Raw genomic sequence first — 26,754 nt, 5'->3', positions numbered from 1 at the left:
GGGGCCTGCCCCTTTCCGTTCTGGGTGCTGTGTATAAAGAGCTCCAGATCTGTAGAGAGGACAACTGCCACTCACTAGTTTTGAGTTTGTGGGCAAGTCATTCCCTCTGTGAGCCTGAGTTTTCTTACCTGGGAGTATAGACCTCGTCCCTTTGAATTGTTTCATAGAGCTGTGTGAGCATCGGAAAGATGTGACAGTGCGTAGTTATTGTTACTCTTGTTGAACCTACGGCTACACACTGCCTCCTCTTTCTGATCTACCCTTATTACTGACCCAGTGCTAAGGGAAACTGGGCCCCTCCAACTTTTTTAGAGGGAGCCATGTTGCCAGGGTATTTTTTAAAATTTGATTTATTAAGAGATCACTGTAAAGGAATCGGGGGGTTTGATTTAGAATGGACAGCTAAAGAGCAAAACTGCATCCTGCATTTGCCCACCAGGCTTCCTTTGAGGCATAATGACGGGTTGTGCTTCCTTCCCCTCTGTAGACTGATGAGAGCAATGGGGACTTGGACCCAGGAGTCTTGCTGACAGCTCAGACCATCACCTCTGAGACCACCAGCAGCACCACCACAACTCAGATTACCAAGGTAACAGACCAGCCAGTGCTTCCTGCTGGAATCCAGTGGTGCAGCAAGCTCACTGCCTCTCTGCAGGAACGACCCTGGTCCATAAACCAGGGTTTTCTACTCCATCCCCTTTGAGCCAAATTATGCCAAGTGTCCCAGGTGGAAGGACCTGCTGCTTCCCCAGGAATAAACCTGGAGAGACCCTGAGAGTACCCCTGCCTACTTAGTCTCATAAGTCACATGTGGTTGTTCTTTTCACATCCGTCTGTCTCTCCGATTAGTGAGTCTCTTATCTGGTGGTGGAGGTAAGTTTAAAAAGTCAGTTTAAGGGCAAGTTTGTTGGTATTATAATGCAAACATGTTTTCCAAGCCAAGAAATCAGAACTCGGGGTCCAACAAGGAGTTTTTATGTCATGTCCAGGATCAGGGCCATGGGAACTAGAGTTTGGATGCTGAAATATTGGAATTATCACAGTAGTGCTTAGGAGGGCAAGAGGGACAACGTGTCTAACATTGGGACTGCTCTCGGGAAGTCAGAGACAAGCCATGTTTGCTGTAGCACTGGAAGAAAATGCATTTTCTTATAAGCAGGAAATCTAGATTTCTGACCAAGCTCCCCCATCAACACACGGATGACTGGAAGCCAGTTACTTAGCATACCTAGACCTTGGTTTTCTTCATGTGTCAAGTCGGGAAACCAAGCCACGCTGAGGGGATTATTTGAGGCCCTTTTGACATCAATAATATGAAAATGCTTTAAAGAACCCAATTTCAAGTTGTGTGAGGCTTTTGGTCAGTCTTCTGATTTTTTTCCCCTCCTGAAAATAGTCAAATAAAATATACAGTAATGAAGGAACAAAATAGACCTATTTTGTTTACTCACTGAATTTCTGTGGTATTTATGAGAAAGAAAAAGGGGAAAATAAACAACTAGAGAATTCTGACTTTCGGTTTCACTTACTGAAGATTTTAGCAACCCAAGGGGATAGAGGTGTGTTCATTTAGCAGGTTCAGCCAAGATTTTGGACAAGTAGGTGAGAAGCTATCCTATCCAGCACCTAGCAGCAGATTAAAATTTAGAGTGGAACTTTCAGAATAATCCCTTGCTGTTTCTTTTTCTTTCTTTCTCATATGACCCCCTCCCTTTGGTTTCAGACGGTCAAAGGTGGGATATCAGAGACCCGGATTGAAAAGAGAATTGTGATCACAGGAGATGCCGATATTGACCATGACCAGGTGGGAATGCTGAGGAGACCCTGGGCATGGGAGGGGTCCTGGGCAGGAAGACTGGTGGATGCAAAAGACACCTCTGCCAGCTTCACCTCCAAAGAGCCCCCTCAGCTACTGTCGCTCTTACGCAAGAAGGGAGACAGAGGGAATCAGATCACAGAGGCCGTGGGTGGGGGCCGTGGACTGGGGAAGCAAGGAGGTGTAACAGGAAGAAATGGACCTCAGACTCCAAACAGCTGAGTTTAAATCCTAGTTCTTAGCAAATCCTAGCTCTCAACTCCCTAGGCCTCCGCTTCCTCATCTATACGATGGGCATTTTCCTCCCAAGGCTGTAAACTGAAGTGAGAGACAGCATGTGGCACAAGGTGGGCTCCGGGTAACTGGAGCTGTTATGCGGGGGACATCGGGTCCTAAGCCTCCGCTAGGGACAGCAGGTGACATCGAAGCCAAAGGAAGGTATGACCTCTACCCTCAGGGCTGTGGTAGCTGAGGACACAACTAGGGGGACATAGACTGGACTTGATTTCTGCCCTAGATCTACCACTGACTCACTGTGTGACCTCGGGCGAATCACTTTAACTCTGATTTTTTTTTTCCCTCTCCTAAAAGAGTACGTTGATCTAGATAATTTCTGGGCCTTTCTGAGAGCTAAATTCTATGTTTTTATGTTAATTAGGTGCTAATTGTGTGCTACAAGCAATTAGCAAATAATAAGGTCAGGATTAATGTTCCCAATTCTCTGCCAGTGAGGTTAGAACTAATGCTGCAGAGAAGAGGGGGTGGAAGACACTGCATGCAGATGCTTCTGGAATCACTGACAGGAGCGCCAGAGCAGTGATGCTGTGGCCTCTATGCTGATATGCTGAGTGCCTTAAAAAAAAAAAAGAAATGAAAACTTGAGCTGAGTGCCGGCTGTTCCCTTGGTAGCAGGCTTGAGACTTACAGCTAAGAATGCTGGGCTCAGGGTCCCAGCAGCAAGGCTGCTCACCCAAGTGAGAGGCCTTGCAGCCTGTCTGCCCCAGCTCAGTGGATCCTGCTGCATCACCAGCCTGCACCCCTCCTCAGTCTCATGTGATCTGGGCCCCCACTCTGTGCTCGCTCAGTCTGTGCTGGACAGCAAGAGCGGCGGGCGGAGAAAGTGCGTGGGGCTCAGGGTGGGATAGACCGGGGTTGAATCCTGACTCCATAGCTCACGGGGTGCATGCCCTTGCGCAGATGATTTTACTTCTCTGAGATGTGGTTCCCTTTCTATAGAATAAAGATAATCGGAGGTTTCTTCAGGGCTGTTGTGACACAGGGACAAGCACACTTGATAGCTCAGAGAGATGCTCGGGGTCCCGCAGTTCTCTAGGTCCTGAGGGCTACGTGAAAGGAGGTGTGGTGGCCCCTGGATGGGTTGCGGGAGCACTTTAAGGAGGACTATTCAGGAGAAGTTGTGTGATGCCGGCTTTCATAGAGAGGCAGGTGAAGGCCGGAGTAACCAGAGAGGGCGTGGGCTGGGCCTTGAAGCATGAGCAGATGAGTTGAGCAAAAGAGGTCAAGGAGGGTGAGGATTAACCAAAACAAAGATCAAAAGAGGATTTCCCTTCTTCCCCTGTTGCTCCATCTTAGAGATGGTTCTTTTAAAAGGATGTTTATTGACTTTTAGGGGATGGGGGAGGGAGAGGGAGAGAGAGAGAGAGAAACATCAATGTGAGAGAGAAACACCAATTGCCTGCCTCCCACAAGCCCCCTACTGGGGATCAAGCCTGCAACCCTGAACATGTGCTCTGACTGGGAATAAAACTGGCAACCTTTTGGTGCCCTAATGATGCTCATCCAACTGAGCCACACCAGCCAAGGGTTAGAGACGGTTCTTTTTTAAAAAATATGTATTTTCTTATTGATTTTTAGACAGAGAAGAAGGGAGAGGGAGAGAGAGAGAGAAAAACATCAATGCATGAGAGAAATGTCAATCGGCTGCCTCCTGCACACCCCCTACTGGGGACTGAGCCCACAACCCGGGCATGTGCCCTGACCAGGAATCAAACCCGAGACCTCTTGGTTCATGGGTCGACGGTCAACCACTGAGCTACACCAGCCAGGCTTAGAGATGGTTCTTAAGAGCTGGATCAACAGTCAGCTGGTCAAATCTAGCTAGAGTCCTTTTTAATGGGGGGAGGGGGGGCACTTCTCTGAGAATTGGTGTGCCACCAGACTCCAAAGGCTAAAGGCTCAGAGACTTGCAGCCCAAGGAGAGTAGTGGCTTCATTGCTCTTCTTTCCCGCTGCTCCCTCTAGCTTCCCTGAAATGATCAAACCCCTTCAGATGCTAAGACAGCCCCCCCCCATCTGATAAACCATGTGGTAAAGAGGAAAGCCCAATGGACTTGAGTTAAAACGCCTGTTGCGTTACTTACTAGCTGTGAAACGTTCAGCACTTTAACCACTGAACCTCAGTTCCCTGTTTATAAAAGGGAAATAATGATTCCGCCCTCGTGCACCGGGTTGTTGTGAAGATTAACTACATAATAATAAGTAATGTGGTTAGGCTAGTACATGGCATGGAACTAGGCTCTCCTGCTCTTCCTTTCTTCTCCCTACTTTAGCCAAAGCCACCTCTTCCTTTTGGTAGCACGCATCTTCCTTTTCCTCTCCTATTCTGAGCTTCCCAGGCACCGTTTGCTGAACACAGATTTCGCTTTGTCCTTTAGACTCACTTCTGAGTGGATCCTCCCAGACCCACCCAGCAGGCGCAGCCTTCACCCCTGAAGTCCCTCTCTGATTCCTTAAAGATGCTCTAACCCTCCCTGTCTCTGTGCCTTTATCCAGGAGCCTCCCTGTGCAGGATAGAGTGGAGACGGTCATCATCAGCTTGGCTTAGCCTGAATGCTGCCTTGGTGCTGCAGACAGGATTGAATTTGCCAGGAAAATGCTGTCCTGTGACCTTACCTCACTGGCCAAGCTGCTTCCTGCCTGATGGGTGCCCTTTCTGTCCTCCTCAGGTCCTGGTGCAGGCCATCAAGGAGGCAAAGGAGCAGCACCCGGACATGTCAGTGACCAAGGTGGTCGTCCATCAGGAGACTGAAATCTCTGAGGAATGAGCTCAGGTAGGGGCTATTCCTGCTGTAGTGGAGGGTGCTCCCCCTCCAGCCTCAGAGAGCACTGGCCAGGAACCCGGCCACTCTGGGAGCCATCCCCCCAGAGGCGTCCACCCTGGAGCTGGGTACAGTGAAGGCAGAGGAGAGGTTGATGAGGGCGACATAGGAGGTTATTAAGTATTTGGCTCCAACTAAAGCAGCCAGGTCTCCTGTGTCCTCCCGCCCTTAGTGCCTGCAGTGCTGGTTGGAGGCGATACCCCAAATGTGGAAGCAAACCCCACCCACCTCCTGAATCTTCATGCAGTCCCTGCTGCTCCACCTTGCGCACCTCCCCTTCTCCTCTCTGCTCTCTGCTCTCACGGAGAAGAGCCAGAGAACAAAACCAAGAAAGACAGGGCCAGGCTGCCCGGAGACGGAGGGGCTGGGGGACAGGGAGAAATGACTGAAGTTCTCGCAGCAGACTAGAGAGTTGGCAGCAGGGTAGCTGCTTTTTGAGAGACAGGGATCCAGATAAATTCATGCCTAGAAGTGATTTACAAATGACTGGAAGATGCTATCCATCACCAGTCAGGACTGGGTCCTGTAAAACCGCGCAGGCCTTGATTATTACTTGTGGCCACAAGAACTTGGTGATGGGACTGGGTGAGTCTCCCTGCAGGATTTATCAACTTTGCTTTTCTTTCCTCTAGGAATCACTTACCCCCGACTCCCTGCCCGTCTCCCATCCAAGAGAAAACCAGAGAAACGACAAAGAAGCTAACCTGCAATAGTCAGACTTCAGACTTTCAAGGTTCTAAACCACCAGAAAATTAATTTCATTTTCTATTTGGAGTTTATACCAACAGAGTCTTTTAGACATCACTGACCTTTTGAATACCTTTTTCTATATTGTGATACTAGAACTGTTCAACTTTTCACTCTACGAACTGTTTTTAAAGAGCTTTTTGGTTTTTTATGGGGTGGTTTGTAACCCCTTCAGCCCAGCCTCTCCCCATTGATTTCCAACCCAGATGCTGACAGGGCCCACAGAATTCTTCTGGAAGCCTCCAAAGACTCTGTCCGCTGTGTTGGGGCCAAAGCCAGCTGCATGGGGCTGCCCTGCTCTCCCCTAGTTTTATACCCTTTGGGTGACAGTAGAAACTTTAAAAACCAGCCCTTTCTCAGAGCCAATGATGTGACTTTACAGGAATGTCGGGCAGGGTGCTGCCCTGATCCACAGACCCAGCAGAGTCCCTGTCCCTTTGCGGAGGGTGGTTGGGGGAGGCAGAGACCTCTGCCAAGAATGTGGCATTGCTTTTTCTTCCTCCCTCCTGTTCTTTCTTTTTGGAGATTCTTTAGATCAAAGATATAAGAAGTTGCTCAGCTCTATCTGATACTGTGAATGTTTTAACAGATCCGTGGCCTTCACCGTCCTGCCCTCCGACCCCTTTTACCTCACCAGAAGCCCTGGCTCTGCTAGGTACTCCCCCACCTCCCATCTCAGGAGAGCAAAACTCACAGGAAAATAGGCACTTTGGGCCAAAAGCACTAATGGCACATTTTTAGTGGTGATTTGGGCAAAGAAAATGAATGAGGTTTTTGAAAGGTTTTCTAGTTCTGGGAATGTGCACTGCACACAGGGGGATGGGGGGTTCACCTCGTTCAGGTCCCGCAAAGAACATTTCCAGGTGACCACCCCGACCATGTGGCAGCTCTCAGAGCACAGGACCACGCGTCAGGGGCCTACCCTTCCCTCAGCTCTGTCACCAGCTCAGCACACTTCTCCTTGCTGCTCCCTGTCTGTAAACTGGAGCAGATCTGTAACGCCCTTCCCGCACCAGGAAGTCACACTGGGGACAAGCTAGCATGAGGGGTGTCCTTCCAGGCCTCTTCCCCCTCCTCCCTCTCTGCTGACAGATCCTGAGGTTTGGCAATAGTCAGACTTTTTCTTCTGCAGTTGTGTGTGCGTGTGTGTGTGTGTGTGTGTGCGCATGAAGAAAAGCAGACTCTGTCCAGGTAGGAAATGAAGAGGAAAGGGACTTGGCAGTTTTCCTAGTGACTCAGACACATCACAGTAACAACTCTTGCTGCAATTTTATTTTTATTTCACTTGAGAAATAAAGACTTCCTCCAAGCCACCCGAGGTCTCTGCCACCCACCCACCCACCACGCCGGACCTGCATTTATAAGCGGAGGGCCCACAGAGCCTGGCTGTCAGGGCGTCTTCAACGCCTTTCCCAGACCTCCCCACCCCCCACCCCCGTTTGTGCAGCAGGGCAGCGGAGGGTGAGGGGACAGCAGTCATCTCAGCGACTGGAGCCACGGCTGTGGCCTTACCGACCCCCAGGAATGCTCATGGGAACTGTCTGCCAGGATCTCAGCCCCAGGCTGGTGGTTTTACAAATCTCTCTCAAATGTATTATTTTGGTGACAAAAATGAAGGAGCTTTGTAAAATTTTAAAAAATTATGAATCATATCAAGTAGTTGTTTACATTTGACACAATAGGAACTATGGCAGCAGAATCAAATTGGCAAAATCCTTAGGTTAAATAGGCAATAATTAAGTCTGCTGTTTTGGCCTTTTGTAGTAAGAGAAGTGGCTGTAGTGTTTAGACAAGTGTTTGGTCTTGCTTCTTGTACTGCATTTTTCAATAAACTTCAAAAAAAAAAAAAAGACTGAATCTGTGAGGATTGATCAACTTTTAAAGTTAATCTTCCCCTCTTGCTAAAAAGAAAGTTACCCACATTGGCCAAAACGCAGCTTCAATATCGTATAAAAAGGTCTCTGAGAATTGGCAAATGCCTTTGGCCAACAGAAGGGAGATTTTGCAGCATAGACCAGGACAAGGAGAGAAGGGGGCTCCCAGACCTGCTTGGGAGGGGCCAGGCCCTCAGCAGGAGGCATTGGCAGTCTGTAGCCCTAGGAGGATATACCCTGCATGGCTGAGGGAAGAAAGGGATTGAGGTGGTGAGAGTTAAAGGCTCAGTCCCCATCCCAGATGGCAGTGAAGGGTCACAACTGTACCCCATTGCCCATCTTCCTGGAGGCCCAAACCCCATCACCAGTGCCACCTTGGAGGGAGTCTGTCCCAACCTGTAACATCTCAACCTACCTTCCAAGTCTTAGGGGTTCTTGCCCACCATTGGGGTTTGCCAAGACACCAGGTGCATCTCCCAATCACCCTGGCCTGGCCTTCCAGCCTCCTCAGGTACCTGTTCAGGGCTAAGGCCACTTCGGAGGCTAAAGGAATTCCTGAGGCCGAGTCATGCTGGTCTCCAGAGTTCACATGAAAACACTTTCCAGCTTATTGAACCCTGTGCAGTTGGCATTTCTCTGCCGACATGCAAGTCAGGATGCCTTAGCAGCTGCTGGGCCAAAGCATCCATTCCCCAGTCTGGGATGTGACAAGCATCTACTAGACGTTGGGACCCCTGGTCCTATGACGATGGGCCATGCTGCAGCCTCGTAGCAGGCTGCCCCGGCTCCTCAAACCGGAGCCCCGAAGTCCCCTCCTCCTCCCAACTTGGTATAACCCTCCAGGCTGAGGCGGTCCAGCCGGGGCCAGCTTCGGTGAGCACAGTCCCGAGCTGCCGGGGCCCCAAGCAGGAGCTCTCCGAGGCCCAGATCCAGAGACTTGGAGTGTTCGATGCCGGAACCCGAGGGCTGCACGGTGATAATCACATGGCCAGTCTGGGTCCGTGGACCCCAAGGTGGGGGCAGCCCCGGGCCCTTCAGCGGGTAACTGCTGAGCAGGGCAGGCAACCCCAAGCGAGGATTAGCAGGTTCTGAACGCAGACTCCGCACGGAGGGGACCGGGGAGGTGCCCCGGCGCGGGGACAGGTCCCAACTCTCTGGTTCCACACAGCCGATGGCTCCGGGAGTCCTGGGGCCGGGGCCGGGGCCGGGCAGGAGGGCGCAGTCCCAGCCGGGGCCGTCGGGGGGCCGGAGCGCCTGAGCCCGCAGCACCCCCTGGCGAAGCCGTTTGGTCTCCAAGTCGCGGTTCTCGTAGAGCAGGGTGTTGGCGCAGATGAACACGAACAGGCCAACGCCCATGACCACCGGCCCGAGGAGCCGCATCCGCTCGTGTGGGCCGTGCGCCCGGCCGGCACCGCGACCCTCGCGTCGCAGCTCGCTCACGGGGGGCGCACTGGCGTTGGCAGCTCGCGGCCCCGGGGCCCCGGCGCGGTGCGGCCAGTAGCCGGCCACTGCGATGCCCATGCCCACCAGGACCACGAGCGCCCCCAGCGCCGCGAACGCCCCCGACGGCGAGCGCAGCCGCAGCCGCGCCCGCACCCGCAGAGGTTCGGGAGGGGAGCGCGGGCGCCGGCGGCGGCCCAGGCGGCGGCCCAGGCGCGACACGCGGCCCTCGGGACTCCTCCGCACCTCCCCGCGGTCTCCGGGGCTCCCGGCCGTCATCTCGCCGTCGTCTGGGCGCTCTGTGGAGAGAAGCGGGAGGCAGGGCTGAACCGACGGGCCTAGGGTCGGGGACACAGATCCGGGAGGGAAGGTCGGGCCGCCTCGCCAAGGATCTCGCTTGGAGATCCCTGGCGGCCGCCCCCGGGTTCTCCCGGGCTGCCAGGCGGGGAGCCGCCCCCACTCCGGTTTTCCGCAGCGGAGCTCGGAGCCAGGGCCGCGCGGCAGAAGCCCGAATTGGCCGAGCCTGCGGGCGAGAGGAGGGAGGGGCGCCGGCTGTTCCTTGGCGCATCCTCGGCTGCGGGGCTCTGGCCGCCCGCCGACCCCTCTTCGCCGGCCCGCGGGTCCCGGGCCTCGGGAGGTGTGGGAGCCCCGGCAGCGGCGTCTCCAGTGTAAGTCCCGCCCGGGCCGACCTCACCCCCGCACGTGGCTGCACCGTAGTAAAGGGGGGGGGGGGTACCGCCCGGTCCGCTGGAGCCGCTCGCGGGCCCCCGTCCCCACACTGCGCTTCACGTACCGCAGCGTAGGAAGGAGGGGGTGTCGCTGACTCCAGCCTCCCGCCCGCCCCCTCCTCCATGGAGCTGCAGCAGGAGAGACTTGAGCAAGACTCGGGAGCCCGCTCTGACCTCGACCAGCGCAGACGTGGCCCAGGATTCCTTTCAATTCCGCGCAGAAGAGGCCGCCCCGCCCCCAGCAGCCAGGCTGCGGCGGGCAGGAGGCCGGGGCTGCGGGGCCGCACTCCGCCTGGTCCGGGACTCCCTCCTGGCGCTCCCCTCGGCCCGGACAAGGCTGTTCCCAGGTTGCAGCGTTTCCAACTCGGGCTCCTCCGGATGAATCATCCCCCTTTCCCGCCGCCTGGCCTCCTTTCCGGCCTCCTCCGCCCGAGGCCTCCGTGGCCCGCGTCCCGGCCAGTGCAGCACCGCCCCGGCGCCTCGGGCCGCCCCCGGGTCCGGGCCGCCAGCTGAAGCCCCTCCCGGCTGCTGGTCCAGCCCGGCCTGGGGGCTGGATCCGGGCTGGGGCTGGGGCAGGAGCAACGGGCTGCGTGTGGTACGGCCCCCACGGAAGGGAGGGTGCGGGGAGAAACGGGCCCCCGCCCAGGGCGCCCCGGGACCGCAGGAGAGGACGGTTAGGACCTCGCGGGCCAGTGGGGCGTCCTCACATCCCGAATCTGGTTTCTAAGCAGCTCCAGCGCTGGAACCCGCCCCAAGGCCCCAGGGAGGAGGCCTTGCTCCCCTACCCACTCCCCATCCGCACCCCGAAGCTCGAAGCAGGACGCCCATCCCTGCCCGCGAGAGGAGAGCCGAAGTCCAGGGCCCAGCACGGGCAGCAGCATCCGCGCGTCCACCGCCGGGTTTTCACAGATGGCAACTGCGGCCGAGAGGGGCCTGCCCGGGTCACACCGCCCAAGGCGGGGGCTCCACCGGGCCCGGGCCCAGCTCAGAGCCGGACACCTCTCGGTGCAGCAACGGAGCGTCCCGGCAGGAGGCGAGGCCCGGTACCCGCTTGTGCCCCGGTCAGAGCGAGCCCCAGTCCCAATTCGGGGAGATCACCTCCGAGCCCCCGCGGAGGACGGGAGATGGGGACACGCTCCGAGACCCCAGGCTCGGGGGTGTGGGTCGGCGCTGGGAGCTCAGAGCGGCCAAAACTTGGTCGTCCGGCCCGAAGGTCCCGGTCTCGGGAAGTTCTCGGACTCCGGACTCCCGCCTCCGCCTCGTCCCCACTTCGGCCGGAGGAGGAGGACCGGCTCCAACAGCCTCCCGGGCCTTTCCGGGACGAGGAGCCCAGCAAAAAGTTGGGGAAAGTGGGGGACAAACCCCGGACCCTAGTTCTGCTCACCTGGCGCCGCCGCGCCCGGGTGGGTCCGGGTCCGAGTCCGCGCGCCGCGGCTCCAGGCACTGCCGCCGCCTCCACCGAATCTGGGCCGCGGGTCCCGCCCCCGCCCCGCCCCGCGCCGCCCGGCCCCGCCCTCGGGAGCCCGGGGACCGTCGGGCCCGCGCCCCGCCAGGCCCCGCCGCGGGGAGGACGCACCCGCGCAGGTGAGCCCGGTGGCCGCTCGCGGAGGCCGAGGGGGCGCCCTCTTCCCACGCGGGGAGGCGGAGCGCGGGGCTGGGAGCCGCCGCCCGGCCCGCAGGCTGAGCTCGGTGCGGCGGGACTCGCGGGCCGCCCCCTCCGCGCCGCCCAGAGCCCCTCGGTCCCGGCGCCGGGAGAGGACCTGCGGGGGCGGCTGAGCGCTCGAGGACGCCCAGCGCTCCGGGGGGCTGCCTGGAGGCGGCGGCCCGAGGTCCTGCTTCGCCAGGCTTTCCTCTCCCTGGACCTCACCGTCTTCACCTGTAAAATGGGCGTATGGTGTCTGCTTCGCATCCTCCCGCGGGGCGCAGCCCGGATCCCCCTGCGGCGCTCACGGCGAGTGGGCGGGTGATTGGGGGGGGGCCCGGCCGCCAGAGCTGAGGGAACCGAATGGGTGTCACGGGTCCTGCTCGGCCTCCTTAACAGCCTAGAAGATGCGTCCAGTCTGGGGTGGGGGTGCTTGTCCCGAAGCCGGAGGGGGGCCCCGCGCCCCGCCCGCCCCAGAGGCGAGAATGTGGAGCAGAGCGCGGGGGTCGGCCGGCCGCCCAGTTTCCATGATGCGGGGGGCGGGCCCGGAGGAGGGGAGTGCGGGAGGCCGGCCAGGCTCCGCGCCGGCCCCTCGCTCCCGCAGCCCCCGGGCCCCTCGGGAGGAATTTCCGGCCTGGGATTGATTAGGACACGCCCCGCCCCGGCGCGGAGACCCCCGGCCGGGGGGAGGGAGCTAATGAGACCCGGCTGCGCGCCCGGGGGGAGGGGAGCGGCAGGAAGTCGCCGGCCTGGGCCCCCCGCCCCCTCGCGTGGCCGAGCGGGGTCCCGAAGCCACCGGCAGAGCTCGGCCTCGAACCCGTCTCCGGCCCTCTGCCGATGGAGGGGCCTCTCCCAGCCCCGGGCCCGGCATCTTCCGGAGCCACCGCGGCCGCCCTGGGAGCCGAGCCTCCTCGGGTACCGACCCGGAGCAGAGCGGCGTCCGGAGGAGGCCAAAGCGGGGGGCCGGGGCTGCACCCCTGCGAGCCGAGAGCCCGGGACGGAACGCCCTCCGCTCGGCGTCCGGACCTTCCTCCCGCACCTCCTTCCTGGAGACCCGCACCCCGCACTTCACCTCCCCGCACACCTCCCCGCCCTCACAGACGCCTTCCTCCCGCTCTGTCACTGCTCTTCCCGGGGACCCGCCTCTGGACTGGCTGGCGACCTTGTCCTTGGCCTCCACCTGCCCTGATGTCTGCCACTTGCTTTTCCTGCTGCTCCTCCCAGCTCCCCCTCCCCGGCCCCCCGTGTCGGGGCTCCCCCAGCCGGGCCACCAGCCCAGCCTCCCCGTCAGCCAGACCTCAGGGGAGCCTCCCGGGGATCCTGGCCCGTTCCGGCTCCTCCCATCCCCCCTGCGAAGAGCCTCACCGCCCCGCCCCCCAAGACCACTGCACGGGTCGGTCACCTTAGGCCCCTGGTCTCCCCCTTCCATTGAGTTCACCACGGCCCTGAACCCTGCTCTTCTGATCTGGAATTAGCACCTTCCCCCTGTGCCCGGGCCCTGTCCTGCCCACCGGCCATGCAGAGGGCACCACGCAGCTCTGAACTGAATGCGAACCACCCCTCACCCCTGCTTACAACCCCCAATGCTTCCCATTGCGCCCAAATCTCCACAGACCAGCCCCTGCCCTCTCACACTCCCCTGCCTGGGGGTCTGGACTGTTTCCACCCCCAAATCTTCTGCACTCCAGCCTCCCCTGGTCGTCCCTCGGCACCTACTCACCCTCAGACCTGCCCTGTCCCCCAGACCAGGTCAGCCCCTCCTCCACCCTGCTCTGCACCCTCACATGAGCCTTCTCTGAGCAGCACTGCGCGCTGGCAAACAGGTCAGTGTTTGGGAACTGAGTCTGCTTCCCGTCTGTGCCCTCCCCCTCCCCCATCTGTCCTGCTCACCCCTGGAGCCCTGTGCCCAGCACAGTGCCTGCCCACAACGCCCTAGACTGGCCTGTGTCTCCCCCAAGCGCCACACCCTTTCCTAATCTCCACCCACGGGCCCCACTCAGACAGCAGGAGAGAAGACTCAGCTCTCTGTGTCTCCATAAAAAAAGGGGGGGGGGGTTAATACCTCCCAGTGTTGTTTGGAAGATTAAATAAGAACACGCATGTCAGCATCTGGCACGAAGTGAATGCCCACCAAACAGCTGCTCCTCTGCCCGGGGTTCCTGGCACAGAGCACAGGTTCTGGGACTGGGGGAGCCTCCCTGGGGTCATTTGGGGGGGGGGGAGAGAGGCGTCCCCTGTCCTAGATATAACCTCTTTAAATTCTCTTGCGAGTTCTAGGAAGTCAGTGTTAGGCCTAGTTTACAGATGAGGAAACGCTGAGAGAGGCCACCCACTGCCCCACAGACACCCAGCCAGCAGCCTGCCCTCTGTCCACGGGGCCTGCTGGGCGGGCACTGGCGACCTCACTGTTGGGACACGGGCTTCCTCCTGGTCTGTTCTGGCCTGTGTGAGCCCGACTCTTTCACTTTTGAGGAGGGGTCTGTCTGTCTCGCCCTCAGGGACCCAGGGGGCCAGCATTTCTGCCCAGGCTGCTCTGTGAAGACAGGAACTGGACACAGTGACCCTTAGGTGCCTGCCCGCCTGAGGCTCCGTGTCCTCTCCAGAAGCCACCGTGGGAGGGAGCAGCTGTCACCTCCTGCCTGTCGCTGCACTAACCCGGGCCGCAGAGAGCAGGGCCTGGAAAGCCCTCTTCTCTCCTCTCTGCTTCAGTAGCCACCATGCTGGCCGAGGCCAGGCTGCCCGGCTCTCCTGCTGGAGCCAGGGGCTCCTAAAGCCGCCTTGTCTGGGGGCTGCCCTGGCAACGCTCCTGAACCGGTGTAGCTCCCCCCGCCTCGCCCCCCCCCCCGCCCCCCGAGAGACACCTCGACTGAGAACCCGGACGGACGCTGGTTCAGAAGGGAGAGCCTAGCCCCAAGGCCCAGTTTTGTTTTGTTTTGTAATGTATTGGTTTTTAGGGAGAGAAACAGCCACTTGTTCCACAAAGCAGACATCTCTGTGCCCTGACCAGAGATCAAACTCCCAACCTTGGTGTATTGGGGGTGCGCGCTAACCAATGAGCTCCCCAGCCAGGGCTCAGAGGCCCAGTTGTGACTCTGCTGCCCAGCCATCCCCGGGGCGCCGTGGGCGTCGCGGCGCTCCCTCACAGCTCCTGCCTCTCGGTTCGTCCCTCACGAGAAGGACTGGGGTGCTGATTCAGTAGGTGACTGGCAAGTAGGATCCAGAAGCCCAGCTCCAAAGCTCCACGCTATAGGGGCAGAAGCCAGTGCCCCGCTAGTGACATTCCCACCGGGTTTCAGGGTCAGAAGAGTTTCCCACAGTCACAAGGTCCCATCCAAGCCTCAGGCTCTCAGGGGATTCTGGGATGTGAACCCCCAGTCCATCTCCCACTCCATGGAAGCTCTGAGCTGGGCCACTGGGCCTCTCTCCTGGTGTCGGGGCCATTGGCAAAGCCCTGAGGGAGAATGAGTCCCATCTCCATTGCCCTCCCAAGCCCGGAAGAGAGGAGGAGGCCGAGACTGGGTGACACGGGGAAAGTCAAGGGGGTGAGACCCTGCTGGGGAACAGGGCAAAGCCAGCCTCCTGCCCTAATCCCTAGGCTGAGGGACAACAGTAGAAATGTCACCTTCTGGCCAAACTGTCAGCTACCCAGGCCCTTTATACCTGCTGTTACCTTCCTAAGTGCAAGGCCACTCTGAGCGTGAGGGGCCACTGTCACCTGTGTCACATGTGCCTGTGGGCACTGTCTGTCCATCTACCTATCAGTCACCTGCAGAGAGCAAGTCTCAGGCTCTCGGAGCACATGGTCCAGCTTCTCACACCCTGGACTGGTCCCCGTTCAGTCTATAATGCGGGGTCAAATGCCAGTTTCCAGAGATCTGAATAAAGTTCTTTGTAAACATAAAGACAACACAAGGAGACCCAGCGAGGCTGAGTGGCATGCCGGAAGTCACAGTCTGATGATGGGTTGTCACCCCAGTTCTCCCTTTCCCATATCAACGAGGCAGGAGTCCAGTTCCAGCGGCTAACCCCTGCCTCCGAGCTGTGCCAAGAGCTTAGTGCCCAGGCCCGGAGCAGCGGGCAGCAGGAAGTATGCCAGACACAGCGATGGAGACGCAGAGCCCTTAGACTCGGAGAAGCCTGGACGCCACAGGCTGGGGGAGTCGCTGTCGGAGCCTGCCTGGCGCCACCTGGCGGCGAGATCCCTCACCTGCACCCGCGGGCTCCATCCTCCCGCGCGGAGGCCCCGTTACCCCTCTAACCCCCGCCTGCCCGCCCTCCCTTCCGGGCCCAGAGCGCCGCAGCATTTGCAGCAGAGAAGCGGGCACCCAGTTCCACCTCTCCGCTGACTCCCCGCGCGGGGCTCCTGGGCCGCACGTGTTCCCCTCGGGCCTCGCGGCCCCATCCGGCACGCGGGGTCCCCGGCCTTGCAGCCTACGGATGCGCCCCCTGGCACACCGCAGGCTGCTTACGACAGAAAGGATTCTGCTTGGCAGGTCGGAGTGGGGGCTGAACCGCACGGGACAAAGCCGGGTGAGCGCTTGGGGTGGGCGGTGGAGTCAGATTGACCGCGTGGGCGCCCCTGCGAGGCGCTGCTTGAGCAGGTCCTCTGTAATCCTCCCAACGGCCGCGAGAGGGCAGCACTACCTCCATCCCTGCCCTGCCCACAGGAAACAGGTTTACGGAGGCACAAATGGTAACTGCCAGAGCGGGCTGGCCCCCAGGTCTGCCTGATCTGAGCCCAAACTCTAGTCTTGGGAGACTTGCCCTGGTCTCTCCTGGGCCATCCCCACCCCCAAGGTCGCCTTTCCCGGGCCCTCGCTTGGGCATTCGGCCCAGGCTGTGGACGTTCGCTTTTTTATCAGACAGCCACGTGTCCTTTGATGTTTGCGAGGACTACCGCCATTGGGAAGGGGAAAGGAGGCCCAGGGCGCTCCCTCGCAAGCACCCTCTCCTCCTTCCTTCAAATGCTGGGCGACGCAGAGAGCAGCTGGACCCAGGGACTTGGACATCAGCGCAGCTTTGCAGCTCCTTTCCACAGGAGGAGACCCAGGACATGGCAGGCAGCAGTGGGCATCCGCAGTGGGGTGCCTCCCTCTCCAGTGTCAAAGCTCCAAGCCAGGAGGGGGTACGGAGGAGGCAGCCCCCGTTGAGGGGCTGGTGTGAGGGTAGGAACTGTATTGGAAGCTGAGGGCACCTCTCAGGATCACTTACTCTGAGCCAGGTGGGTGTGAGGCCATTGAGCTCTTCTCTGGCCTGTGAAGCGAGGACTGAGCTATTTCCTCCTCCTACCAGGTTTCTCTGACTCCAGCCCTTCTCGGCAGAGCGGGGAGATAAAGGTCTGAGCTTTACAGATGAGGAAACTGTGGCCCAGAGATGTTAAGTAACTTGTCCAAGGTCACACAGCAAGAAGGTGGTGGGAGTCACGCCCTTCCTAGACTCTCTGATTTCCTCGTCTGTAAGAGTTGGAGAACACACTGACCTTCCCAGGGTGTTGTGAGGACCAGGCAATGTGACACGTAAATCCCCTCCACTGTGCCTTGTAGTCAGAGGACGCACGGCCAGTGTCACATCCTTCACTGGGTCTCTACTGACATTTTCCAGGAACCTCACGGGCCTCACCATATTCCAGTAAGAAGAGGTAGCCAAAAGGGTGACAGAATGTCCTCAGGCTGTCGAAGGGCCTGGCAGAGTTTCTTCACCGGACGCCAGCGCCTCCAATAATTAAGCTAAGAGACCCTGCCTGGGAGTCCTGGCCACGAGTCAGAGACGTTATTGGGTCCAGCACAGGTTTCTGGTTTGGAAGAACCACTGATGATGGTCCAAGAGACTTTTCAGATCTCTTGCCAAGAGATGCCTGAGGGAAAACATTCAGGTGACTCAAAGATCATTGAAGGGGCCTTCCCTCAACTTCTGGCAGATAAGTGACAACAACAACAACACCACATCCTAATGTGTGTGTGGGCGTGAAGTTTTCATTTCTTTTCAAGCAATTCGAGTCTAACCAATAAAGATGGTTCACTCAATGATATTTAATATCTAAACCTTTGTAAGGTTTTTCATAGGAATGAATTCAGGAATGGGGGCATCAATCCGGCGGGTGCAGAATGGCCCCAGAGAGGATGTAGGAGCCCGGGTTTGGTGAGTGTCCTCTTGTTGACTTGGGTGGCTTCCATGTCGGTTATAAATGAGGGCATATGTAAAGGAAGACCTTTGCCCCAGCCGGTTTGGCTCAGTGGATAGAGTGTCGGCCTGCGGACCAAAGGGTCCGGGTTTGATTCGTCAAGGTCATGTACTTTGGTTTCAGGCTCCTCCCCGGCCTGGGCCCTGGTCAGGGTGCCTGCAGGAGGTACCCAATCGATGCGTTTCTCTCACAGGGATGTTTCTTGCTGTCTTTCCCTCTCTCTTGCACTCTCCCTAAAAATCAATAAGAAAATATCCTCAGGTGAGGATTAACAAAAAAAAAAACTGTTTTTAAATATAAAGAAAGACCTTTGTACTTGGTGCTCTTTTCTTTGTTTGAGTCGTCCCCTCGGGATGAATGCCCGAGAGCGGGAGGTAGCTGCTTCCTCCAGATTTCTCTCATTCTGGGTGATTTATGGCCAGAATCAGTGGGGCTGCTGGGGGAGGGAGCTTCATAATAGATACCAGGTGTAAGTAATACCTTACGGCTCTTCCAACTTGCATTTCTTTAGGACTAGCCGAGGTTCTTAATAGCCTCTCAGAAACACCAGGGAACCTGTGACTTAAGGATAAGTATTCTAGCTTATGGAAAAAGGAATTTGATTCTGATGGATCTGATTAAATCTCCACTTGCCTATTGTGAATATACCTCCAGGAAAGTGCATAAAACCTGAGTGTCCAGCTCAGTCCACTTTCCTAAAGCAGCCTCCCGTCTAGGCCCCTCCGGGCCAGAAACAGGACAGGGCCAGGCCCCAGAAGGCCCCGCATGGTCCTTTCCAACCACTACCTCTTCCCTCCCTTCAAAACAGCATGCTGTTCTGACCTCTAATACTGTAATGGAGGGGTGTGTGTGTGTGTGTGTGTGTGTGTGTGTGTGTGTGTGGTGTGATGCTGCAAAAAGCTATGTTTCATTCGGTCCCATGCACGGGAGACGGCTCCAGGCGGTGAAAAGAATGGCCAGTGGTTTCAGGGAGAAGCTCAGGGGAAGCAGAGGGGCCCCTCAAAGGCCTCTGGGCTCCAAAGGCTCCTGGTGGTGCTTGAGGGGGCGGCTTCCGGAGGGGACACTCCCCAGCCCAGCCTGGGGGCCGCAGCCTGCGGGGTGAGGCAGGTGTCGCCCCTCTTCCTGATGAGGTTCACCTCCTGCCCCGGAAGTGGTTCGGCAGGAAGTCCCAGAGCGGAGGGTCTGCGCGGGTGGAACCCGGGGCGGCAGCTCCACGGGGCCTGGCGCAGGTGCCTCTCCAAGGCCAGGGCGGCTGCCATGGGCCCTGAGTGTTGCCCCCTCATCTTGGGGGGCTTCAGCGCGTCCTGGAGAGAATGCGGCGGCCGCGCTGGTTTCACATCTTCAAGCTGCTCAGCGCCCTCCATGTCTCACCAGCTCTCGGAAGAGGGGCCCAGCCCTCCAGAGCCACATGGTCCCAGTGGGAATAGAAACGCAGAGAGAGGTAGGTGTGGGGCCGCGGATGCCGCCGGCCAGGGTGCTGACGGCAGCCCCCCCCCCCGCCCCCCCCCCCCCCCCGGTGGAATAACTCCGAGGAATTGGGAGCTCATGGTTTCTGGCAATAAGGTGTTAAGGGGAAAAAAACAGCAGCAGCAGCAGCAGCAACCAAACAGTGTTGGCTCGTCTCAGAGGCTGAGGAGGTTCCGAAGGTGGTGACTGGAAGACTTTGCAGGGTGGCCGGAGGCTGGAGGAAGCCTGGCTCTGTTCTGTTCAAACACTGTTGAAGCAGGAGGTAGATCCAGGACCGCCCAGGGCACTCTCTAGTTTAGTGCACGGGTCCTCAAACTTTTTAAACAGGGGGCCAGTTCACTGTCCCTCAGACCGTGGGAGGGCCGGGCTATAGTTTAAAAAAGAACTCTGAACAAATTCCTATGCACACTGCACATATCTTATTTTGAAGTAAAAAAACAAAACGGGAACAAATACAGTATTTGTATTTGCATGTGGCCCGCGGGCTGTAGTTTGAGGACCCCTGGTTTATTTTTTTATTTTTATTTTATTTTATTTTTTTTTAATATATTTTATTGATTTTTTACAGAGAGGAAGGGAGAGAGATAGAGAGTTAGAAACATCGATGAGAGAGAAACATCGATCAGCTGCCTCCTGCACATCTCCCACTGGGGATGTGCCCGCAACCCAGGTACACGCCCTTGACCAGAATCGAACCTGAGACCTTTCAGTCCGCAGGCCGACGCTCTATCCACTGAGCCAAACCGGTTTCGGCTGGTTTAGTTTTTTAAACAGCGACATTTTAGTGTGGCGGGTTTTAAAGTTTATATATGTGGAGTTTAGGTTGGTGCTCCTGTGTGTCTGGCTTCTTTGTTTGTGAGTCACGCATGTGGCTTTATGTGGCCATAGTTTGTTCATGTCATCCATGTAGTGCTCTGGTACAGAATGTGTCACAACTTATTCATGCTACGTTTGAAAACTTTGTGTTTGATTCTAGTTTTGGGCTGTTACAAATAAGGCCGCTAACGACATCCGTGTACATGCCTTTGGTTTGGTGCCCAGCATGGCCTGCGCACGTGTGTCCGTCTACACGCAGAGGTTTGTGTCTCTTGGACTTGCCTGGCTTGGTGGTGGTGAAGTGAAGCATCTGCATTTCAAATCCTTGTATGGCTGTAACGAGCATGGATTAAGTTGTATTTAATTTTTATTTTAGCATTAAAAAGTCTCTGTAACTAGACTAGCTCAAGTTTCTTAAAGACAAGTTCCATGTCTGGTTCATCCTTTCTTTTAAAAAAATTGATTTTAGAGTGGGTAAGGGAGAGAGAGAGAAACATTGATGTGAGAGAGAAACATTGATCGGGTGCCTCCCGAATGCTCCCAGACCAAGGACCAAACCTGCAAATTGTGTATGTGCCCTGACTGGGCATCAAACCCACCACCTTTTGGTGCCTGGGACGACAATCAACTGAGCCACAAGGGCCAGGGCTGTGTACAGGTTTTTGTGTGAACACAACTCATTTGGGAGAATACCAAGGAGCATGATTTCTGGGTGGTAAGATTATGCATAGTTTTGTAAGAAATTACCAAACTATCTTCCAAGTGGCTGTACCATTTTGCATTCCCATTAGCAACGAAAAATTCCTCTTGTTCCACAGCCTCATCAGCATTAGGTGTTGTCAGTGTTTGGGCCATTCTAATAGGTGTGTAATGGCATCTCATTGTTTTCTTTTTAAAATTTGCAATTCTCTAATGACATATGATATTGAGCATATTTTCATATGCTTATTTGCCATGTGTATATCTTCTGGGGTGAAGTGTCCAGATTTTTTGCCTATTTTAAAACTGGGTTGTTTTATTGTTGAATTTTAGGAGTTCTTTGGATAGTCCTGTTGTATACATGTTTTGCAAACATTTTCTTTCAGTCTGTCACTTCTCTTTTCACTCTTTTTAAAGGAAATGTATTTTTATTGATTTCAGAGAGGGAGAGGGAAAGATAGAAACATCAATGATGGGAATCATTCATTGGCTGCTTCCTGCACGCCCTCTACTGGGCATTGAGCCTGCAACCTGGGCATGTGCCCTGATTGGGAACTGAACAGTGAATTCCTAGTTTATAGTCAATACTCAACCACTGAGCCACACTGGCCAGTCTTTTAACAGTGCCTTTCACAGAGTAGAAGTCTTTAATAGGATTGAACTCCATTGAACTTTTCTTTCATGAATTGTTCTACTGGTGTTATATATAAAAATTCATTGCCAAATCCATGGTCACCTAGGTTTCCTCGTAATTTATCTTGTTTTACATTTGGGTCTGTTTTAACTGTTATGAAAGGTGTACAATAGGTGTCTAGATTCAGCTTCCTCTGTGTAGGTGATCAGTTGTTCTGGCACCATTTGTTGAAAAGACTATCCTTTCTGTATTGAATTGCCTTTGCTCCTTGCCCAAGATCAGTCACCTTTATGTGTGGGTCTATTTCTGGGCTCTCTATTCTGTTCCATTAATCTATCTTGTCTATTCTTTAACCAATACCACACTGTCTTGATTACTGGTTTATAGTAAGCCTTGAAGTTGAGTAGTATCAGCCCTCTGACTTCGTTCTCCTTCAATACGTGTTGGCTGAGTTTTTTTTGCCTTTCCATATAAACTTTAAAATCAGTTTGTTGATAGCCACAAATTAACATGCTGGGATTTTGATTGGGATTGCATTGAATCTATGGTTCAAGTTGAAAATAAGTGACATTTTAACAATACTGAGTCTTTCTATCCATCAACATGGACTCTCTCTTCATTTATTTAGATCTCTGACTTATTTCACCAGAGATCTGGTACATATTTTGTTAGAGTTATACCTAAGTATTGCATTGGGGCAGGGGGTACTAATGCAAATGATAGTTTTAAACTTCAAATTCTAATTTCATTGCTGTACATAGAAAACAATTGACTTTGTATATTAACATAATATCCTGAAAACTTGCTGTAATTGCTTTAGTTTTGGGAGTTTTCTCTAGATTCTTTGGGATTTTCTACAGTTGACATATCACTTACAAATAGTTTCATTTCTTCCTTACTAATCTGTGTACCTTTTATTTCCTTTTCTTGTCTTATTGCATTAGCTAAGATTTTTCAATACAATGTTGAATAGTGAGAGGGGACATCCTTGCCTTGTTGACTTTAGGGGAAAAACATCTATTCTCACTATTATGTATGATTTTAGTTGTAGGCCTTTTGTAGATTTGAGGAAAACTTCCTAGTTTGCCGAGTTTTTATCATGAATGAGTGTTGGATTTTTTAAAAATGCTTTTACTGCATCTGTTGGTAGGCTTATGTAATTTTTCTTCTTTACCCTGTTCTTGTGATGGGTTACATTAATTGGTGTTTGAATATTGAACTAGTCTTACATACCTGTGATAAATTGCAGTTGGTCATGGTATATAATTATTTTTATATTTTCTATTCTATTTGCTAATATTTTGTTGATGATTTTTAAATCTTTGCTCATGAATATTCGTCTGTACTTTTCCTTTCTTATAATGTCTGTCTGGTCTTGGTATTAGGGTAATGTTGGTCTGATAAAATGAGTGAGGATTAATATACAGGTCAATTGCTTTCCTATATATAGCAATGAACAATTGGAATTCAGAATTAAAGATAATACCATTTACATTAACACCCTTAAAAATGTAATAATTAGCCGAAACCGGTTTGGCTCAGTGGATAGAGCGTCGGCCTGCGGACTGAAAGGTCCCAGGTTCGATTCCGGTCAAGGGCATGTACCTGGGTTGTGGGCACATCCCCAGTAGGAGATGTGCAGGAGGCGGCTGATCGATGTTTCTCTCCCATCAATGTTTCTAACTATCTCTCTCCCTTCCTCTCTGTAAAAAATCAATAAAATATATATATTCTTAAAATGTAATAATTAAGTATAAATTTAACAAAATATGTACAAGATCTCTGGTGAAAGAAAGGAAATATCTTGTATTCCTCTGCTTCTATTTTCTGAAAAGAGATTGAAAATGGGTATTTCTTCCTTAAATATTTGGTAGAATTCACCAGTGAACCATGTGGGCCTGGTGCTTTCTGTTTTAGAATTATTATTGATAAACTTTTTAAAAGTAGATTTAGGCCTCTTCACATTATCTCTCTGTATTACTTTTGATAGATTGTTTTTCAAGGAATCATTCTGCTTCATCTAGATTATCAAATTTGTGGGAATAAAGTTCACAATATTTTTTATCCTTTTATGTCCACAGATTCAATACTGTGGTCCCTTTCATTTCTCATATTGATATTAGTAATTGTCTTTTATTTATTTTTTATTATTGGTTAGAAGTTTATAAATTTTCGTAAAGAATCAGCTTTGGTTTTGTTGATTTTTTTTCCCCTGTAAACTTCCTGTTTTCAATCTCATTGATTTCTGCTCTAATTTTTCTTTCCTTTTGCTTACATTGGACTTAACTTGCTCTTTTTTTCCCCTAGTTTCCTAAGGCAGAAGTTTAAGACTATTGATTTTTCTTCTTTTTCAACTAGGTGTATTGAATACTAGAAACTTCCCTCTAAGAACTGCTTTTGCTGCATCTCACAAGTTTTGATAAGCTGCATTTTCATTTCGCTCAAAATATTTCTCAAGACTTCTTCGACCCATGTTATTTAGAAAGGTATCATTTAATCTCCAAGTATCTTGGGATTTCCCATCTATCTTTCTGTTGTTAATTTCTAGTTTAATTCTGCTAACTGTGGTCTGAGAGCATACTTGCCATGATTTTTGTTCTTTTAAATGTTAACTTCTTTTATGGCCCAGGATGTGGTCCGAGAATGTATATGCTCTTGTTATTTTATAAATGTCAAGATGTTCATTGATGGTACTCTTCAGTTCAACTGTCCATACTGATTTTCTGCCTGCCTGATCTGTCAATTACTGATAGAAAGTGGAAGTCTTCACCTGTAAGTGTAAATTTGGCTTTCTCCTTGCAGTTTTATCGTTTGCCTTGTGTATTTGGTGCTTTGTTGTTTAGTGTACACATTAAGGATTTTTTATATCTCGTTGCAGAATTTACCTTTATCGTCATGTAATGCCTCTTTCTTGCTCTGGTCTGCTGTCTGAAATATAGCTAATACAGCTTTATTTTGATTAGCGTTTCTATGACACCCCCTACCCCCCTTTAATTCTCACCCAAGGAGGACATTTGTTCCATGGTTTTTAGAAGGGTGTGTGGGGAGAAGGGACAGACACACATTGATTGGTTGCTTCCCACACTCACCCTGACTGAAGGTGGGGATCAAACCTGCAACCCAAGTATTTGTTCTTGACTGGTAATGGAACCCGAGCCCCTTCAGTGAGTGGGCCAACGCTCTAACCATTGAGCATACTGGCCAGGGCTCTCCTTTTTAATGTCTCTTTAAAAAGTATATTTTTATTGATTTCAAAGAGAAAGGGAAAGGGATAGAAATATCAGTGAGAATTGATCCACTACCTCCCGCATGCCCCCTACTGGGGATGAGTCTACAACCCCTCACATGTGCCCTGACTGGGAATCGAATCATGACTTCCTGGTTCATAGGTCAATGCTCAGTCACTGAGCCATGCCAGCCAGGTAGTGTCTCTATATTTAAAATTGGGTTTTCTTTAGACAACATATAGCTGGGTCATTTTTTAAAAATCCCCTCTGATAGTCTTTTATCTACCCGACATTTGAAGTGATTACTGAATCTACCACATTTGTTACTGTTTTCTATCATTATCCTTGCTCTTTGGTCTTATTTAGTCTCCCATTCTTTTTTGGTAGGGATAGGGGAGGAAGGTTAAGTATAGAAAGAAGGGTATAGATTTTGAGCATCCAGAGCGAATGGTAGTGGACCTTTGTATTTCTTTGGCTGCTCCTTTTTGGAAAATTCCCCATGAGTGTATTTTGTGGGCATTAATGCAATTTCCCACTGTAGAAGCTAAAATAAACCATCTTTCATCCCTTCGCCCCTTGGCACCTAGGATGTGGAATGATGACCTGGGCTTGGACAAATGGCCACTCCCAAGCCTTCATCAAATGACAGAGCAACTAAAATTTATTCACAGCAGTGGGCTGGTGGCTTTGTCCTGCAGCCACTTAAATTTTTGCTTAAGGAAAGCAGATTCATTCTTGAGGAAACTCTGCTTGACTTAAACTGGAGTTCAAATCCTATGTGACTTCAAGCAAATGTCTTCCTATATATAACTGTATCATAAATGATGAAATTTTATAATGGAGAACCAGAGAAATCTAGAAAATAATCTTAGCTTTGTCACTAGCTGTTACATTGGACAAAATATTCACCTGAGTTTGTTTTTAAAACAATAATGTACATAAAAGCACCTTGCTTATATAGTAGATACAGGTAGGCAAATAAATAAAAACTTAGGCCATTCCTCATTCACCTTCCTTTGTTCCATTGGACTGTGGGTGGGTGGGGCAAGCATTACCTAACTGTAGCCTCAAAAGTTACTGCCATCTCTGGCTCAATTTATTGTCAAGGGACAATAATGCAGCTAGAACAAGCGCTGCATTTAGAAACCTCCTACTAAGGGGTGGCAGGCGATTCCTTGCAGTGATTTGCCAAAGACAGTGAACAGATTGGCCCACTATCTGGCTTACAGGAGGCACTCAGTACTGATGCCATCATGGGTCAAGCAACATGTCTTAGAAGTTCCATGAGAAGAGGGGCCTTGTGGGCCTCTTTCATATGCTATTTCCAGATTCCAAAATGGTGGCAGGGTTAAGTGGAAGCTACTTGGACACTCTCCAGGACCAAACTGGAACTATAACTAAAACACATATGCTAATTCGTGTTGTGGAACAGAGCTTGGCCTATAGAAGCTTCATATTAAATTAACACTGTGGGGGGGGGGGGGAGACACTGTAATGCAGCCTCTTCAGCTGCAATTGAGCCTAATACTGATCCCAGGGCAGTGTGAGAACAAGATGAAAAACATGCATGCAAAATACTAATCCCTGGTGCACATTTGGAACCCAACACAAGCGTTTCCAAATCTTAATTTCATTTTTACCTCTTCCTTTTCAGAATCTAATATAAATGGAATTAAAAATTGCTAGGGAAAAATGACTGCAAATCTCTTCTATGTATACATGGAATTTCCAGATTGTTGTATTGAAGGATCACGTGCTAATAAATTCATTGGTTAGAATTAATGTGCTGTAAATATCTAAGTGAGAACTTTCCAATGCTTATGACATTAAATGACAATTTATTAAGTTATATGAAAAATGACGTTAAGTATGAATAGGAACAAAGCTTGGAAGAGAATTCGGAAAATAAATTTTTGCTATGTCAGAAACAGTGAAATTAAGGTGAATCTATAGTTTGGACTTGTGAAAGAAAAAAATGCCCCCCAAAATGGCCCCACCTTCCAGGGATAAAATCAGGGAATATGGAATTCTTGTTACCTACGGGAGACCACACAAGATCCAAAGCAGTGGGAATTGTATTGGTTGGAGTCATTACCTTTGTCATAACGACCAAGAATGGAGGGAAAGCTGTAGGGAGATTGAAGTTCCTAGGTTTGCCTGCACAGTCTGTTAAAGAAATTAATCTTAGCTTTATCACTATTACATTGGGCAAAACAATTCACCTTTATTCTGGGAAATTCTATGTTTCCAAAACTGAACTCACTCACCTTCATCTTTCCCATTCCTCAGAAAGGCTTCCCCATCTTGGATGACCTCGGACACCTCCTTTCTGCAGGTCAATGGCTGATCTTTTCTTCTGTTCCCT

At 52.7% G+C, this 26,754-nt stretch overlaps 2 protein-coding genes across 32 annotated transcripts in view; one reads left to right on the top strand and one right to left on the bottom strand.

The window, feature by feature from the left end:
* The window catches only part of EPB41 (erythrocyte membrane protein band 4.1), a 174,470-nt gene extending 166,939 nt beyond the window's left edge, over positions 1 to 7,531 (top strand). For 27 of the 28 annotated variants that reach the window (XM_059690506.1, XM_059690492.1, XM_059690500.1 and 24 more), the window contains 4 exons: positions 488 to 589; positions 1,724 to 1,804; positions 4,782 to 4,886; positions 5,567 to 7,531. In XM_059690506.1, the coding sequence (XP_059546489.1) occupies positions 488 to 589; positions 1,724 to 1,804; positions 4,782 to 4,880 (282 nt within the window). In that variant the 3' untranslated portion in view covers positions 4,881 to 4,886; positions 5,567 to 7,531. Of the gene's footprint in view, positions 1 to 487; positions 590 to 1,723; positions 1,805 to 4,781; positions 4,887 to 5,566 lie in introns of those variants that run through there. The other variant, XR_009452051.1, reaches the window with a different exon arrangement.
* Positions 6,939 to 11,741, bottom strand: TMEM200B (transmembrane protein 200B). Of its 4 annotated transcripts, none has more exons than XM_059690533.1 (2): positions 11,600 to 11,741; positions 6,939 to 9,294 (listed from the first exon to the last, which is right to left on the bottom strand). In XM_059690533.1, exon 2 carries the CDS (start codon positions 9,272 to 9,274, stop codon positions 8,345 to 8,347), a length of 930 nt encoding a protein of 309 aa, XP_059546516.1. In that variant the 5' UTR covers positions 9,275 to 9,294; positions 11,600 to 11,741; the 3' UTR covers positions 6,939 to 8,344. The 4 variants fall into 4 exon arrangements, with proteins under 4 accessions (XP_059546516.1, XP_059546515.1, XP_059546514.1 ...); XM_059690532.1 differs by lacking the exon at positions 11,600 to 11,741 and adding an exon at positions 11,108 to 11,216; XM_059690531.1 differs by lacking the exon at positions 11,600 to 11,741 and adding an exon at positions 9,789 to 10,503.
* Positions 11,742 to 26,754: the final 15,013 nt, after the last annotated feature.

This window comes from Myotis daubentonii, chromosome 3 (genome assembly GCF_963259705.1).
Source record: "Myotis daubentonii chromosome 3, mMyoDau2.1, whole genome shotgun sequence".
Lineage (NCBI taxonomy): Eukaryota > Metazoa > Chordata > Mammalia > Chiroptera > Vespertilionidae > Myotis > Myotis daubentonii.
This window is presented reverse-complemented; position numbering and strand designations above follow the sequence as displayed.

Excerpts from the sequence above, each read along its gene's own strand:
- TMEM200B (XM_059690533.1), bottom strand. The coding sequence starts at position 9,274 with ATGACGGCCGGGAGCCCCGGAGACCGCGGGGAGGTGCGGAGGAGTCCC.